At 33.6% G+C, this 17,122-nt stretch overlaps 1 protein-coding gene across 1 annotated transcript; it reads right to left on the reverse strand.

Annotated features, from left to right (window-relative positions):
• Positions 1–1,645: 1,645 nt before the first annotated feature.
• Positions 1,646–16,358, reverse strand: LOC101216794 (dolichyl-diphosphooligosaccharide--protein glycosyltransferase subunit 2). Its single transcript, XM_011656641.2, has 20 exons — positions 16,099–16,358; positions 15,495–15,639; positions 13,851–14,040; positions 12,833–12,922; positions 12,585–12,647; positions 12,207–12,276; positions 11,169–11,233; positions 7,784–7,838; positions 6,558–6,685; positions 6,372–6,487; positions 5,157–5,226; positions 4,318–4,422; positions 4,072–4,161; positions 3,834–3,982; positions 3,575–3,686; positions 3,415–3,498; positions 2,782–2,862; positions 2,474–2,698; positions 2,161–2,283; positions 1,646–2,060 (listed from the first exon to the last, which is right to left on the reverse strand). The coding sequence occupies exons 2-20, from the start codon at positions 15,635–15,637 to the stop codon at positions 1,944–1,946; spliced, it is 2,076 nt and encodes a 691-aa protein (XP_011654943.1). The 5' UTR covers positions 15,638–15,639; positions 16,099–16,358; the 3' UTR covers positions 1,646–1,943.
• Between the last annotated feature and the right edge of the window lie 764 nt (positions 16,359–17,122).

The following is a 17,122-nucleotide window of genomic DNA, read 5'->3' on the forward strand; positions in this document are numbered from 1 at the left end:
AAAGTGAATCTTACACGTAAGAATAAGTCGATTTTATCATTCTTTGATTGATTCTTGTTTTGTAGGGAATATATGTACACATATATATATATATTATAAGTGATGAGTTAACTTGATTGGTCTCTCCAACTTCTAATTTGTAAAGAAAAAGGCATTTGATCTTTCATTGAAGTAGAGTTTGTGTTGTACAAGGAAAGTTGCTAAATTGGAAGTAGCGTAGGCAGATGTACTTCAAATTAAAGGAACTATTAGAACTTAAGAGTACACATAACTCAACCACAACATTTTGATTGGTAGTTTCTTTTGCCAATATTCAAACTTTGAATTGGTTGTACCAATGGCCAATATGGTATATGATCTTAAAATGTCATTCACATCTTATTTAGATTGATTATGTGATACTACAATTACAATTCTTTCTCATGTTTATAAATATTTTGCTATATTTTAAAATAACATTTTTAGATATAATTATTTACTCTTTTAAAACATTTTTATATAAATAAAAACCATTTTTATATAAATAAAAATTAAATCTAAACGTCGTGTACCAAATAATCCTTAAAAAATCATTTAGATTTGGATAACCAAATATATTACGCGTGTGACGTTTTTTAAATTGTTCTTTAGAGTGAAAAATATTTTAGCGTTTTGTTATATTTTGTAAAATATCCCATAATTTTTCTTTCAAATTATTAATATTTTGTAAAATATCCCATAATTTTTCTTTCAAAATCTGTGAAGGAACATATTTGACAACTTAGTCCATTAGTGAAATATTTATGTCAAAATAAGTTGGGTCACGTAGAATATTTCATCACAATGTAAGTCCAAATTTAAATTTGTCCAATTTAACTAGAAACTTCACATCACAAATTTGTAAAATGATCACTTAAACTTAAAAAACAAATGAAATGTATGATCGAGAAGTAAACCCTAAACCCCATTCTCCAAAACTCACAACAAGACATGTACTTTTTAAAATAAATAAACAAATAAAATGCAATCCTTAATTAATTAAAAGAAAAGATATGCAAGATTACTGAATAAACAAGTTTCCAAACAAAAATAATTGCTATAAAAACAAATTATTTATGTTAGAAAACATTGCATCAAAGAAAACTATACCTAAAACACCAACACAAGGAAGCCAACTGAGTCCATTAAAGTTACTTGTCATCGCAATTCTTGAATCCAAAAGCTTTGGATCAATAATTTGATTTCATATGAACCTCAACAAACCTTACATCAACCAAAAAACCAAAAACTTATTTGATTGTTAACCTTTGTCACCATTTACAGATAGTTGTCCCTGTTCTTGTGTTGCTTTTAATGCATTTCTTTGTTATTGTTTCTAAAGTTGATGCAGTTCTCTGCATAACAATAGGTGATAGGTCTAAGGTTTTTAAACAGAACAAACACGAGTCTTTACAATTCTTGCACTGCAATTTTTAGAGTTTGCATCAAATATTTTGTAGGAAAAAGTTTTTGTTGAACCTAAGAAAGCTATCCAAATTTTTTTTTCTTTTTTAAAAAAGAGAGATTTTAATAGTTCCAAAAACAATTAGTGGTGTAGGGCTTTAAAACTTAATAACTAAAAAAAAATAAATAAAAAGAAAAGTAGAATAATAAATACCGATAGTAATCTATGGCTGACATAGGTAATAAATTAAAGGGGAACAAATGTTCATAATGCTATTCTAATCTCAAATGTAATTTCTGATATATTACGGATTAAAAAGCTATTCCCAATGCACCACACAACATGAAGGAGTGGAGGGCGCACAAATATTGTGTTATTCTTAGCTAATCAAACTGTTGAGCCGTGTACAAAACCTGGATTGAACCATATAAATATAAGAGGCTGCCTAAAACTAGTTTTTGAAAGTAAAACTTCCTAAAAGTTCTTTCCTCCAAAGAAAACAAAAACAAAAAAGACAATCTCAGGCAGATTTCAACTTAGCTGAAGTTGAAGCAAGGTGGGAAAGGGTCCTGTGTCCCAAAAATACCAAAAGAATACCTAAGATGCCCACTGCTTTCAAGGTTGTAAACAAGTCCAACTGCGCAAAGAGAATGAATTTCATCGTTAAAGCCATGTTGAAACAAAAATTTCATGTAATTTTTCTCATCCAAACCATAGAATTTACATATGGCACCTACCTTCAACCAAAAGAACGTGTAAAGCAGGATAACTGCTGCAATGCTAAGATGGAAGAGAAAGGCGAAGGTGGCAGGTACTGTTGAAGTCGGGAAGTTCTTTAGATTCACACCCAATCGCAATAGCTATCCACACATAAACAAAGGTAAGGTTAATACGTTATTAAGAGTTGATTGATGGTGACACATTGCAAAGCATATACAAAATAAAAAAAATTGGATGTATATCAACGGGTTCAACATCAACTCTCAAAATCATGGACATTTTGATGCAAATATGAACGTCAATTGATACTCCAGAAATAAAAGGACTCACCCCAACCAGAAATCCAAGGAAGGGTAAAAATGTGAGGCCCAAAAAAGTAAGAGAGAGCTCCTTAGGTGGACGCTTTTCAGGAGCCCTGAAGATGTGACTTATTTCAGCTTTGGGTCCATAACGTGTGTAAAGATCGACAGGCTGTAGAGGTGGACGAGCTGCCTTCTCTGGTGCCTCGGGTAGATCCAAGTCAATATGACCAATAACCCGTAAGAAAGAATTCTCCTGAAGAAAGGAAAACCCAGGCTTACTTAGAAGATTCCAAAGTAAATTGTAGAAATGATATTAAAAATAGAAACTGAAATTACCATGACAGCATCACCAACAGTTAACTGAATGTCGTATTGACCTGAGAGATAGAAAAACTTCTCAACCAACCCAAGGAAATCCTATAGAGAAAAAAATCCAAACATGAGCACAATTATAATTTTACTTAACTTGGTTCATCAACTAATCAAATATAGAAACTAGTTGGCATAAATAAATGTCAATCTCACAATAAGAGAAATATGAGAATTCTGGGAAGAACATGAACATAACTTCACAATTTTCTTCCAGTAGAAATAATAAATAACTCTATTTACTAACTATAGAACTATTTGAAGAAATTTCAGAACTTTTTCTTTTCTTTTCACATAGTCTCTATTCTCATGATTATCAAAATATTGATGTTCTGTCCACCTTAATGTTGTTCAGAGGCACAAAGCTTGAACAAGTTCATTAAGAAGCTTGATTGCAACGGAGAGCAAATTGTCACTTATGCTGAACATTACAGTTACATCAACAAGGAATCCTCTTCTGACAACATATTCAGATCCATAGGTGTGTAGTTGTGTTGTATTGTTTTTTAACAAGCAGCAGCACCAGTTATACAGCTCACTAAATTGTAAAATGAAAGGAAGTTTCATGAAAATAGGGAAAATGGGTTTCACAAACTTAACTAGAATTAGTTCAAATTTTTTGCCAGAGCCGTTGACCACAAAAATATGTTCAACACCACTTTCATGCCTCAGCTTGAGAAAAGCCTACAACAAAGCAAACTTGTCATTTGTCAAAACAGTAAAAGAAACAGTGATGGAACGATGAGACGCGATTACATACTTGATGCGGTTTAAAACCGTGCCCTTGTGGTGTGGCCAGTTGAAATAATAGACGCAGTTTCTGCAGGTGGTTTGCTGACAATGAAACAACACTCTCACCAACTAGATCAAGCCTGGATGAATCCGAAATGAAAAATTATATCTCTTTACTTCCAAAATTAAAAGCATAAAAGACAATCAAAAGCATTTAGAGAACTCCATATTAAATCAATAACTAGTTGATTTGAAAACATTAATGAAAATAGCATAATAATGATTACTTCTTCTGGGTCTCGACACTCCCTAGATCGCTATCAAGAACTGCAATCTCTGCATTCTCAATTTTGACAACTCCTGAGATATATATTGGAACTTGAATCTTCCCACCAGTGGCATATTTATCCATATGCTCTGAATCATGAAGAACAACCTAGAAAAAGTGTAAAGAATATTTTCAACAGATCATGGGACAAACTCCAAAAGCATGTGCTAAATAAAATTATAAGAAAAATAAATTACCTCAAACACGAAGACATAGTTTCCAACATCAAAGGTCTTGGGGAAAGCATCCAAGATATGTAGACCAGACAGAGGATCAAACTTGAGTTCCTATAATTCCAAAAACAAAGAAGAACAATAGTAAGTAACAAATGAAGTGACGTTAATTTATCAAATTCAAAACAAACACCTGAATTAAATGGAACGCTTTCAGTTTATAACATTCAAATACAATGAAGCAAATATGAAGAATATTAACTATCAGACCTGGCTGCTGATAATGGAAGTGTCTTTTGAACCAGATAGAAAAGCTTTAACTATCTTCACAGTTAAAGGAGGTGCAGCTGAACCAAGCACAGTATTCATGCTAACCTGATAAAATTTAACGTTAATTATAATCCACCAATGAATTTGAATAAAAGGCTCCATCTCGAACAGGCTGTAAGCTCAAAAGACATAAAGGAATGCACAACATCAACCAGAAGACAACTTTTGTAACAATTTTGTCGTACACATTCGTTTCCAATTAGTTTATCAATATGCATATGTAAAAACTCATTAAATCTAAACAATACTTTATGATAAGCCTAATTCAAATCCTGAAGTAAACGGACTAGATTATTACAAACTAACATTTAGAAACTTAATTGTTACAAAATTGAAAGTTACAAGATAAAGTTCAAGACTAAATTGTTACTTCCAAAAAATATTTCAGGAACCAAAACTAACTTATACCAAATTTATAAAATTAAGTTAAACTTGGTTCTTACTTTTCTCCATTAAATTATATTTATTCGTTCACCAATTATTTTTCATAAAAACAAACTTCCCTAAGAAAGTCATAAGCACAAAAGACCAGTGGCACAACAGCACTAACAACAATGCACCTCCTTTAATGCTAAAATCTGTAGGCTAAATTTGATTCTGATATCATGCCTGTATCAAAACCATAACATAGTGATCTAAACCAGATTCTATATTAAACTCACGAATAAAACAAATGAAATGCCCATACCCCTTAACCCATTGGTGAACAAACAAGTAATTTTGAGAATACTTCTAGAAGATGCTATGGTAATTAAAGCAAGTTTAGAAGAAGAATAAACCTTCAGTTTGTCTTCCTTTGTTAATGAAAGAACAGTAGCTGGAAGAGATAAAATCAACGGAATAGAAAACCTGTGGCAAGAAAACAGAATTGAAACAAGAAATCCAAGCAATAATGGTATGAGAAACAAAATATTCTATCATGTAAAGAAGACCAAGTGGCCAAACAAGACACCCAACCCTATTGTAAAAAGTCAATCTATTTCTTTTTATTGAAGTTCATGAGAGGCTCTAGTCTTACCAAAAAAAGAAACAAACCTTCAATACAAGTTACAGAAAATACAAGACAATAGTTTGCCCCTTCAACTGAAACAAATATTCAGAATATGCAGCACTTACAATTGAAAAGGATAGACAAACTGAGTTCTATATCAAAGTAAACTAATAGTTCCAGTGTGTCCCACAGGTTATTTAACCTTCCAATTGACAATAGCAAAACGATATATATTTCCTCTACCTTCTTGAGAGACAATAAAAATGAAATATACATATATATATACCAAAGTATACAAAGATAAGGCATTCCAAGGCTTCAAGCAATAAATAAAAGAAGCACTAGCGTTCATATTTTTTATTCGTAATAAAAAAAGAATGATTATGGGTAGGGTACATAACATATATATAGAGCTCAAATGAAAGCCACTTGAGGCGCTAGCCTCAAAGCTTATGGTGTGCACCTCAACACCTTAAGCTCAATTTCCCATCTTTTCTTCTTTTTCCTCTTTCTTCTTTTTTGTAGCATTTAAGAAAGAAACCCATGAGATATTCACTTCCTTCCCTATCATCTAGAATAAAAGCTATATTTTGTTGAACTTTTTCATCATCTCATCATTTGTAACACCATTTTTCTTCAAACATAAAAATATTTTTATATTTTTCTATTATTGCGTCGTAAAATTTTGCACCTCGCACCTAAGGCCTACAGGCAATTTGCATCAGTGCACCGTGAGTTTCAGAAAAACATTGGTTTTGAAAGTCCTAGCCTTTTCTAAAAACCCAAGAAGACAACCAAACATTTTCCCAGTAGGCCAGTAGTTCAAGTCTCGAAAGTCTACCCATCCAAAGGTTAGACCAATCATTTGCCAAATAGTGCAATTGATCCTTAGACCAACAATACGATTTAAAAAATGAAAAAAATATTAAAAAGAATGTTCCATATAAAACTCCAAATCTACTGACCAACCAAGTCTAACTGTGACTAACAAAAAAATACTTACCTATTTGTCTCCAAGCAAGCCAAGGAATCTATTTGGTCAAATAAGTCTTTTGCATCACCAGGAATTCCAATGCCAAGGAAGAATTTTGCCAGACCAAAAATTGTATCCCCAGGAAGCTGCAGATGAAAACCAAATTGTTATATATTAAATTAAGGAACCAGAATACAAATTTATGTCTGCACTCACATTTAAGCTTCCAGAAGTAACAGAAGTAAATGCTGTCAACCCTCGGACAACTGAAGATGTGGTTGCAAGAGGCCCATGATGTTCGTATGCATCAACAACTTTTTCCTCAAAATATAAAGCTCCATCATCTGAAAGACAAAGACTTCAACAAATTAACTATGCAGAGTAGTTAGCCAACAATAAAAAAGGTGCAGATATTAAGAAGGAAGTTCCCAATTTGGATTATAATCTTACTCCGAATATGCACAGAGACAGAAAAGCAGCATGTTATTGAGTTCTACAACAATTGAAATTTGAAGGAAACAGTAACTAGACAAAATCCTTCCAACTTCAATTTATACAATCATTTTTATATTACCAGAGATTTCAAGTCCGTACGTTTCATGGGGCCCACAGAAGAAAAACAATAAAATCTTTAAAGGGCTCATTTCTCTTTGGCATTGATGGCGAGCAATTTTGTAATTATCCCCACAAGTCCACTTTTGCACTAGAGTTGCATTTTTTTTGGTTTCCCTCCCCTTTTTGGGCTTTATTTGTGTACGCACTTGTTTTTTATTTTCACAGAGAAGTTCAGTTATTCACTTAAATAAATAAATTTATACAAATATTCAAGGGGAAAAACCCCCAAAGATTCGAGGCTTGGACTACCTAATAAGCAAAGGTAAAGTTAGTGAAAATTAATTTTGTCACCAAGAATGTGACAGTTTCCTGAAATAATTTGTGGTTTTTGAAAGATTCTATTGCTGGCGGGCCCATGATTTCTTAAATTTTCATGACCCTCCTCTGTTTCTGGTTGTTTAGTTTATGTTTAATTTCTTTCATTTGCTTTAAAGAAAGCTGTAATAAAAATAGTAAATCAACATCAGGCTTTTAAAGATTCAACTAGATAGAACATACAGCAAACAAGTTGGTGTATAGTTTCAAAAGGAAAACAAAGATTGCATGGTTGGATGCCAAATTCTATAGAAGATATTTAATGGCAGCTGCAAACTAAAGAAATTATAAAACTTTTCAATATAAGTTAACAGATCAAGTGGAGGCTAAAAAGGGCTAAATTCAATGCTTCTCTGCTTCCACTTTTCTACTGGGCAAGTACATGGAACAGACCCGGACCATCCACCCGTACTCCAAGATCAAATGGAACAGTAATAATTCAAGATGAAGGTGACAAATTGCACAAGCTTTTCAATAAAATCCAGGTCCGAATAATGGAGGCGAAAGCTTACCATATTTCTCAATACTGTCAAAGAGTTTCAATATATCATTCTTTACCGTATCAATCTACAAAAAAAAGATACATACAAATATGAAATTGGCAAGCTAAAAGGTAACTACAGTTTGAAACTGACAAAAAGCAGTAAAAGCAGTAGAATTAGAATACGAACATGATAAAACAAAAATAGTCACAAAGTCTATAGTCATAACAAGCGAACCAGAAGATGACAACATGTTTGGTGACTATGACTTCAAATTTTGGTTCCTTTAGGGGTGATCATCGGTCGATCAAAGTTGGTTTTTCTTACAAAACCGCCACCAAACAAACCATAGTCGATTTAGTAAATGTTCAAACTGACCTCGACCCTCGACATCGATGAGTAGGGTTGGTCGGTTTTTGTCAGGTTGGTTTAACGCTTGAAATACTTTTTGGAAATTTTCGATTTGAAACTTTCCGAAACCGACCCCCTCATTTTCCGACCGACTGACTTAGGTTGGGTCAATCGACTCGGTTTTTCGTCTTTCATGTTCATCCCTAGTTTCCTTTAATAAAAGACTTCATATTAGGAAGTAACTCGTCTTCATGTATTTCAAAATCACTTAAGGTCACAGAAGAAGTGAAGACATAGTCTAACTACAAAATTAAGACCATCAAAAGGATACTACAGACTGGGGGAACCAGGACCAAGCATCTTCTAAATGTCAGATAGTCAGGAAATTGCATAACAATTCCCAAGCGGCTACATTTTAAATTTTTAAAGACAATTGGCAGTTCGCAATAATAAACAACCAATTAGCCACCATTCTTTCCTTTTATTTTTATTTTTTTGTTCTAATGAGAAACACAACTTTCATTGAGAAAGAATGAAAAAATACATGAGCATACAAAAACCAAGCCCACAAAAAGAAGGAATCCCACCATAAGAAGGGACTCCAACTAGACAAAATCATGTTCATAGGATAGTTACAAAAGATTTTCGTACAAAGACCAATGGGAAACATGAAGGCGAACAAGAGACCATAAACCTTTATTCCCATTATCAAAACCCCTGTAGAACCTACTATTCCTCTCATCCCAAAGCACCCACAGAATAGCACTGATGCTAGCACACCAGAGAAAGCGGTCTTTCTCCCCAAACGACAGATTGAGGAGGTACACCTTGATCATATCTCTAACAACTCTGTAAAGAGAAAACGGAGTGAAGTTCTTGATTTCAAAAATGCTTTTGTCATTCCAAAAAGTCTTTAAGAAAGCTCTCATAATCACACAATGATTTTTCACTGTCCCTTAAAGAGTGACCACTTGGGAAGAAGTGGAGAAGGCTTGATATCTCTGTGACTCCAAACAGTCTATCCAAAGGCGTTGTTTTGTGTGATGAACTTTCAAGGTATTTTATGATCTTTTTAGTCCTTTCAAAACTCCTCATTTTTTTTCTATTCCATCCAGTAAGAGTGACAAACGAATTCAATCACCATTTTTGTCAAACCTTCATTTGGTTAGGCTTTTTAATGAAAACTTTACTAGTTTACTTCTTTGTTCTTTGAAAAGCTCGAGCAACAATCACCCATTAAGTTTTAAGATGATTAACCAAGATAAAGAGATCCACTAGATGGTTTACACTTGATCTTGGCCAAAAGGCTGAGAAAGGTATGAGATCCACTAGCTGGATTATGGATTAGAACCAATCTCTGTAAATCTAGTTCATTTGCCTTTCTATGCATTGTGACAAACAAGGGAGAAGGTTTTTTGGTTGATGTTGATGGATCACTTGATGAAGTTCAAACTTCCAATCCCTGAGTTGGTAATGTTTCAAGGATTGAGGTGTTGAAAAGGAAAGAAGTGGGAGGGACAGGGTGAGAGTGCATTGTCCTATTCTTCTCTCAAAAGGAGTTCACCCGACTCTTCTTAATGCAACTCTATCCACTCAGCCCATTTATTATTTACCCCTCTTACATGCCCGCACAAAAATCATTGATGGATTTGACACTTTTTCAGTAATTTTTATGGACTGGCCACAGAGACAGAAACTTAACTCACCTATTGAGCTAGGACTGCCTCAAGAAACCTTTGAAGGTTGGAGGGTTGAGAATCATCGACATCAATCAGCACACCAATGCCCTCCTTGCCAAATGGCTTTGGCGTTTTTACCTAAAAAAGGAAACTCTTTGCGTAAATTGAAAGGCAAAATATGATTAACATTTTGATCTTAAGGCATCAGCTGGAAGAATTTCATCATCTAGAAGCCCTTGGAAATACATTCTACAGCAAAAAGACCTTGTATACGAAAATATTCACTATAGCATCATTCTGGAACGACATTTGGTTCGGTCAATCCCCTCTCAACAGATCTTTCCTAAGCTCTTTCATTTGACTGGCACTAAAGATGCTTCTGTGAAGGAAGTCTAGAATTCTGATCAATGCATATGAAGGATGAACTTCAGAAGACTCTTAAAGGATGATGAAATTCTTGAATGGGCTGCTGCACTCACCCATCTCCTCCTTAATCTGCCCCTTACTGACCGTGAAGATGCATGGTCATGGAAGCTAGAGCCTAAAAGTTTCTCCACCAAATCAATATTATACACTCATCTCACCAACTAGCATGCTATTTCAAACTGACAATTTATTCAAGATGTTTGGAGATGCTCCTGTCCAAAAAGAGTGAAATTCCTCATTTGGGAAGTGACACACTCTTGTCTTAATACAATGAATAGGCTTCAAAAGCACGGCCCTTGGATCAACCTCACTCCATCATAGCCTCTGCCAAAAGAACAGTGAATTTGTACAAGTATTTTTTTACTATCTTTTCTCTGGAGAGATATGGTTCGAGATTCTTGAGGCGTTTAACTGGTCGGTTGTTCTCCCCCATGATATACAAAGTTGGCTTCATTTGCTGATATGTTACCACCCTTAAAAAGCATCAAAGGGGCATTTATAGTTAAGCATTATCGGTGGTGTTTAGTGGAAGATTTGGAACGAAAGGAATTCAAGCATTTCCAAGGAAAATATAGAATAACAAAGGACATTATTGGCAACAGTATTCATTCAGCTTTCTATTGGTGTATTGATATACCAGCCTATATAACCATAGCTTTTCCTTTCTCATTGCTAATTGGAAACATTTTTTTTTCTTTTGTATACCGTTTGATTGAAGCCATGCTGCCCCATCATATCTTTGAATATTTCATTCAATCAATGAAATCGTATCTTATCCAAAAAAAAAAGAGCTTCCTCAAATTTTTCAAAATCCCAAATTGAGATCTAGGTTTAATAATAACTATAATCGTGACTAGTCACACTAGTAAAAGAAAAGGTATGAGAAATTTTTCACAAGAAAGGAACGTAAGATTTCAGAGCTAAACAGCAATATGACAGAAAAGAAGAGGTGAGAGTACCATATTTTGATCAATGTCCGATGATGCTAATGACACAACACCAGCAAGGGATTCAAGTGCCAATCCTATAGAGTTATATAGCGTAAATAACAAAGTTATATTTTATTCAAGTGCTAATAAAAGCTATATGGCTTAAGCTACAAAGTTTAAGCCATCTAGACTCAAATAAAAAGAAATAAAACCAAACAAAAAACAAAAAACAAGAACAAAAGCAAATAACAAACAACAAATACATCAATACAAGGCAACGAAGTATCAAGCAACTGAAAATTTTTAACTTATCACTTAAAATGATAACCAGGCATGATATAAAAAGAATGTACAATTATTCATAATCTAAGTTCCCACAAATCTCACTTTCACAAATTTCTGGAATTTAATAAATTATTTTAAAATTTTCAGAAAGAAGCAAGGAACTTCCTTGAGAGAGAGATTCTAAATTTTCATACAAGTTGCAAATTTGGATAGGATATACAATTTTAAAATACTAGCCTAGAATACATGCATACCTCCCAAAAAAGCTCAGTCATGGTAAGTGATAAACAATTACACCTCCCACTTGTTTAGCAATTAAGAAAAGAGAAATGGTTCTTGTTGTCAAATTCATTAGTGTTGACGCTTGTAAATTATAATAATGTTTAAGATTAAACTTCATGGGAGAAAGGTATTGCGTACTACTGCCCTAGTCATGAAAATGTAACTATTCCTTTGCAACTATACTTCACATAGGATTTTCATCACTACCCCAAACACACATTAAAGTACACAGTCATTTCTAGAATGATTATTTTCTTAAACTCCATCTAACCGTCTAAGTTAAAATGGCAACTAAGATGACAAGTAATATTATTTTTAAAATATTGGATAAGAAGAGAAATTATGCTTTTGTCTTTCGGTTATCCTAATACAATGAGAAAACTAAGAAGCTTCACTGTTGCATTAAAGAGTTATTATCACTATTTACAATAGCATACAAACAAGAATGTCAAAAGAAATTTTTTAATTATGATAGGTGAAGAATTATGGACGAATTAGTACCAGCAGCATAAGTACTAGACTCAGGATTATTAGAACTATACCGCCACCTTCCATCACTTTGGCTCAATGCCTGCAAATTATGCACGAAGTAGACTGAAGGGTAAACAATATGGATACTTTTCGGTAAGCACAATACAGTTAATAGTAAAAAAATGGGATAAGGTAAAATATCTACATATGATTTCTAGATGATATTTAATCTAATCTACAGAGCTTGATGCAGTTTTAATTATTATTTTTAGTTCAAAACAACTTCTCATCAATATAAGGAAAAGCAAAATGTAAGCCCCAAATGGAAACTAGATTTTCGGACTTTCCTATTCCTAGCCTATATATATATTCCATTTCTCCAATGCTGAAAACCTAACATAAACTAACCTTGATCGACTGAAAAGTACCATCAGCGTCATTAAGTGATAGATCAATTCCAGAACTTCGTTCCTGCAAATAATGAAAGAAAATTACTAAATCCAAAGATCAAAATGGAATTAAGGATATACACCTGTAAGAATTTGCAAGTCTTCTCATCACATCATTCATTGGGTAATAAGAACTTTAAACAGTTCATATTTGAATTTTAAATCATCATAAAAAATAAGAAGAAATGCAATGTGTTGTCATGTTACCTTCAGAAGTAACAAACTTCCTATAGAGTAGTAGAAGTCAAACAGTGATCGCGCATCATTTAGAGCAGTTGTAAGTCTTGAAGTAATGCTCTTCACAAAATCAAAAGAAAAAATCACATCATGAACATGGATCACAACCAATGACATAAGAGTTGTTTGGAAGTCATGCATAGAGATAGAAAAGAACAATAAATAATTCCTTGGCCTAAAATATAGGATGGGTTTTATAACAAAAATTGGTAGAAAAGAATGCAAGTACTTAGCCATTTTCATGTGTTTTTTCTTGGTATTGCCCACGAAAAATGAGAAAAATATGTCATTCTCAGTCACCTTGTTTGATTCGGAAAGCTAAAGCCCTAGAAAGATGAAGGATTTCTTTTACATTTCTTCCTTCAAAAAACTGAATACTGGTTGCAAACTTGCATGATCCAAATAATGTTTCACTACACCTTCATTTCCAACTGGTGTCTTCTGTGCAAATCAAATTTAGAGGATCAAGCCCACTTATTCCAATGTGATGTGGTGCTTCCCTAGCAGGCCTTGAAGCTCTGCATCAAGTTCTTGTTATTCCGGTTTTTAAAGGGCATACTAGAACTCCATGGTCTAATTCAATGGCATCCCATAATTGGAGGCTTTGAATTCAAAGAAACTAAAGAGTGTTTCAAGCAGATATGGCTTGTTTTGATGCTTTTTAGGATTCAGCTAACCTGTTTTTGTACACTCAGCAATCTTTGTAAAAAACAATATTTTTAATCATGATATGATGCATATTTGCATCAGTTGTCATTGGGAGTCCTTTTTGGTAATCCCCTATGCTTAGTGGGGTTATACCATCCTTCTTCTGTAGCTTTTGTCGATAATACAAGTTTTGTTACTTATGCCACCTCAATAAATAAACAAAACTTCTACAAAATGTTATATTGAAAATGTTTTAAGAATTAATTTTCAAAGTAGCAAGTAAAAAAGATCTGACACAAGCTCAAGTCTTAGAAATTGAACACCGCGAGTATAAGAATACCTCAAATGTCTCCTCCTTAATGTCACATTTCAAAACATCGTTGACTCTCAGAGCATAAAACAGATCCTTTAGGACTGCAGATGAACCAAGAACCTCTGATACAGACTTGCAAGTGGCAGCATTAATATCAGGTTTCTCTTGAATTCCAAGAATGTCAAATGTTTTTAATGCTTCATGTGTCTCTTCCAAACTGATAGAAATTTTAAAAAAACAAAGAAAAAGAAACAAGGGCGTAATGAGAGACCGCACACAATAATAGCAGGCTTAGTAGCTCATGCAAAAACAAAAGTAAAACCAAAACCACCAGTTCAAAAGTAGTATTCTGCAACAAAAAATAGAACAATAACTATTTGAGATTTCAAAACGCATTGTTCGTTAGAAATCTATAATTATTTTAATCAACAATCTCATAAGTGTTTTATATTTTATCTTAGTTTATCAATTAATTTTGTTAGTTTTTAAAATGAAATGAACATAGAATGTGAATACATTCAAATATACTCGTGTATATTATGAACCAAAGGGTTGGAACATAGCAACACCATACGCTTAAAAGGTAACACAAAGGTGCCACTCTGATGAAGTCAAATTCTACGGATAAGCATAATCAAATTAAGCCTCCCCTCCATAGATACACCGATGCATTACCACATAGGTCAATATATGGACAATCAATTGGTCCTCACGTCCACTAACACCACGGGTAATATACTCATGTATAAACTGATATGTTTTAGTTGATGTGTTAATATCACCAATGCATGATAAATTTTTAGAGAACAATATGCCACTATGTTCCAGATTGTATTATCTGTTGTAACCTATTTCAAATATCAGATGCATAGGAACAAGTTTCAATTGAAAAAATCAGTCTTCCTCTCACTCTACGTTTTTTAGTTCCTCACTGCTTTTGTTTTGGGCCACTGCTTTATTGTTTTTATCCAAAATATTCAGTTGTACATTTTCATCTTTTCTTCTCTTGTTCTTTTGTTCTTTTTTAGATGTAATTGTTCTCTCACATTTGGGCTTCTTCTGTTTTTCAGTGTATCTCCTTCATATTTTCCTTAAATTATTTCATTCATCAATGAAATGTTTATTACGCCCAAATTAATGTTCTCTTAAATGTTTCTTCTTCCCTCTACCCATGGTTTCCAATTTCCACGTTAAGGTTGTTGCAGGAGGCCAATCAATTTAAAGAAAATACATGTTATTTGAGTTATGAGAGTGAAAATCTCAAGCCAAATGGTTTTCACTTACTTAAAGTTTGTTAGAATCCCTAAATTAAGACCTTAAGAGGTCAAATTAGTTCTTTCAGAAAGGGCTTGTGAATGGAATCACAAATGAAACCTCCTTCCCAATGCTATCATGAAAGTAGTTGATGTAAAAACTTAGTTTGACAAGATAATTTATATTAAAAAGAAAAACAATTTCCAGATCAGAAGGCAAAAAGGGGGATATTAGTACCATTAATCAAATGGGCGTTTTCCCATAACTATTTTAGAATTGATGACGAACCTTCTCACTCATGATTAGTCCAAGAAATTTGACTGCCACCTTTTAATGCACTAAATCTATCTAACCGAGGGAGGCGAAAAGAAAATAAACACAAAAACTCCTCAAGTAAAAAGCGTCTAATAGTAGTACCTTCCAAATACTCCGTCAGTAGGCCTGAAGAGCTCTAGAGCCGCATATCTATGTGAATCTGAGATCGGCTGAAAAATGTTTGCAGCTTGGCAGATCGAAATCCAAAAAAGTAGCACCAGAAATGGAACTAGGTTTCTAGCCATTGCTGCAAAAGAGTAGCAGTGAAGAAACATTAATGTGTGATCCAATCAATTCCACATATGATGCAATTCCTAAATACAAAGCTAATCCATATAAAATTTAGCAAATAGAAATGGATTTTGAAGAATCCTAGGGTATAGATTAAAGAGACAAGCTTCTGAAAGAATTGAGGTAGATTAGCCAAAGGGGGTCGTGTGGAATGGGGGAAGAATCGTGCTTTTAACTACGTTTTGGTAAAACTGCTCAAAGAAGAATTTTAAATCTACAATTTCCCAAATTTGAGAGTTATACACGTTCCGGTAACACTGAAGTCAACCACCAAACAGATTTGATCTGAATTTAAACCAAACGAAACCTTAAAAAAAAATTAAATTGAAATCAGATCATAATAGGTTTTCCAATTTTGGATCTAAATTACTGATCTATAGATTTGGCTGAAGCAGTTTTGAAGTGAATGAAGTACCTCGGAGAAGATGATAGAGAGGAGAGAAGCAACTGAAACTAATAGATGAGAGAGAGGGCAGGCTGGTGGACTGGCGACATGCAAATGAATCGGGAACAACAGGACGCTGGATGGCGGGGCTGGGCTTTGAATCGAAAAGATGAAGAGAAGCGAGGCTTTGAAACGGAGGGCGCGCCGCTGGGAGAGTGGAGTGGGAAGGGAAGGGTTTTAGGATTCGTTTAGACCAAAACTTCCTACTGCCACGTGGCCCATTTTTATGATACCATGTTTAACTTTTCTTTTATTTTTAGTTAGGCAAATATTATGTAGAGTATAATAAGCATATCCTATCTTAAATTAATTCGACCAACTTGGATTATCCAACCCAATTTTACACTCGGTTGGGTTAAATTTCGTATTTAGTTAGATTGGGTTAGAAATTTGGAGAATAAAAACACTTGAGCCACGTCATTTAGTCTTATCGACTTCAAATCTAAACGATTGTGTTAACAAGGCAAATGATCGTTTAGATCATATCCATACGATCGTGTAATTATTTTTAAACGATGGAAAAGGACTTCAAATCTAGACGACCGTGTTAACTAAATAAGCAATCATTTAAACCATATTCAAAATTACTTCAAATCTAAACAATCGTATTAACTAGGTAAACAATTATTTAGATAATATACACAAATCGTGTAGTTCTTTTTAAACAATTAAAAGAGTGCTTCAAATCTAAACAACTCACCCAACCCAACTAGGTAGAATTGACCATTGCATATTGAATGTTCAATTTTTCAGGTCGGTCTATATTATTTATCCAACCCAGCTTATGTATACCCTAGTAAATATTTTTAAAAATTTCCACTAGTAAATATTTTTAAAAAATTTCAATTGGGTACAATAAACAATTGGATTATTTTTAAGGGTATAAAGAGTTTTGAGATGAGTTTTATAAAAAGATGGGTTTTAAGATAAATAAATGAATATACACGTATGAGTTGAGCTAAGGTCATGTTGCATAAAAGGCCTGTATTGTACT

Source organism: Cucumis sativus, chromosome 1, assembly GCF_000004075.3.
Source record: "Cucumis sativus cultivar 9930 chromosome 1, Cucumber_9930_V3, whole genome shotgun sequence".
NCBI classification, from domain to species: domain Eukaryota; kingdom Viridiplantae; phylum Streptophyta; class Magnoliopsida; order Cucurbitales; family Cucurbitaceae; genus Cucumis; species Cucumis sativus.

What these genes read in the sequence shown, in the direction of transcription:
- LOC101216794 (XM_011656641.2), bottom strand. Translation starts at nt 15,637, where the DNA reads ATGGCTAGAAACCTAGTTCCATTTCTGGTGCTACTTTTTTGGATTTCG. An exon ending in TGACAGTATTGAGAAATATG is followed by an intron (nt 6,686 to 7,783) that starts GTAAGCTTTCGC and finishes TTTGTCTTTCAG; the next exon opens with ATGATGGAGCTTTATATTTT. An exon ending in ACACGTTCTTTTGGTTGAAG is followed by an intron (nt 2,061 to 2,160) that starts GTAGGTGCCATA and finishes CTCTTTGCGCAG; the next exon opens with TTGGACTTGTTTACAACCTT.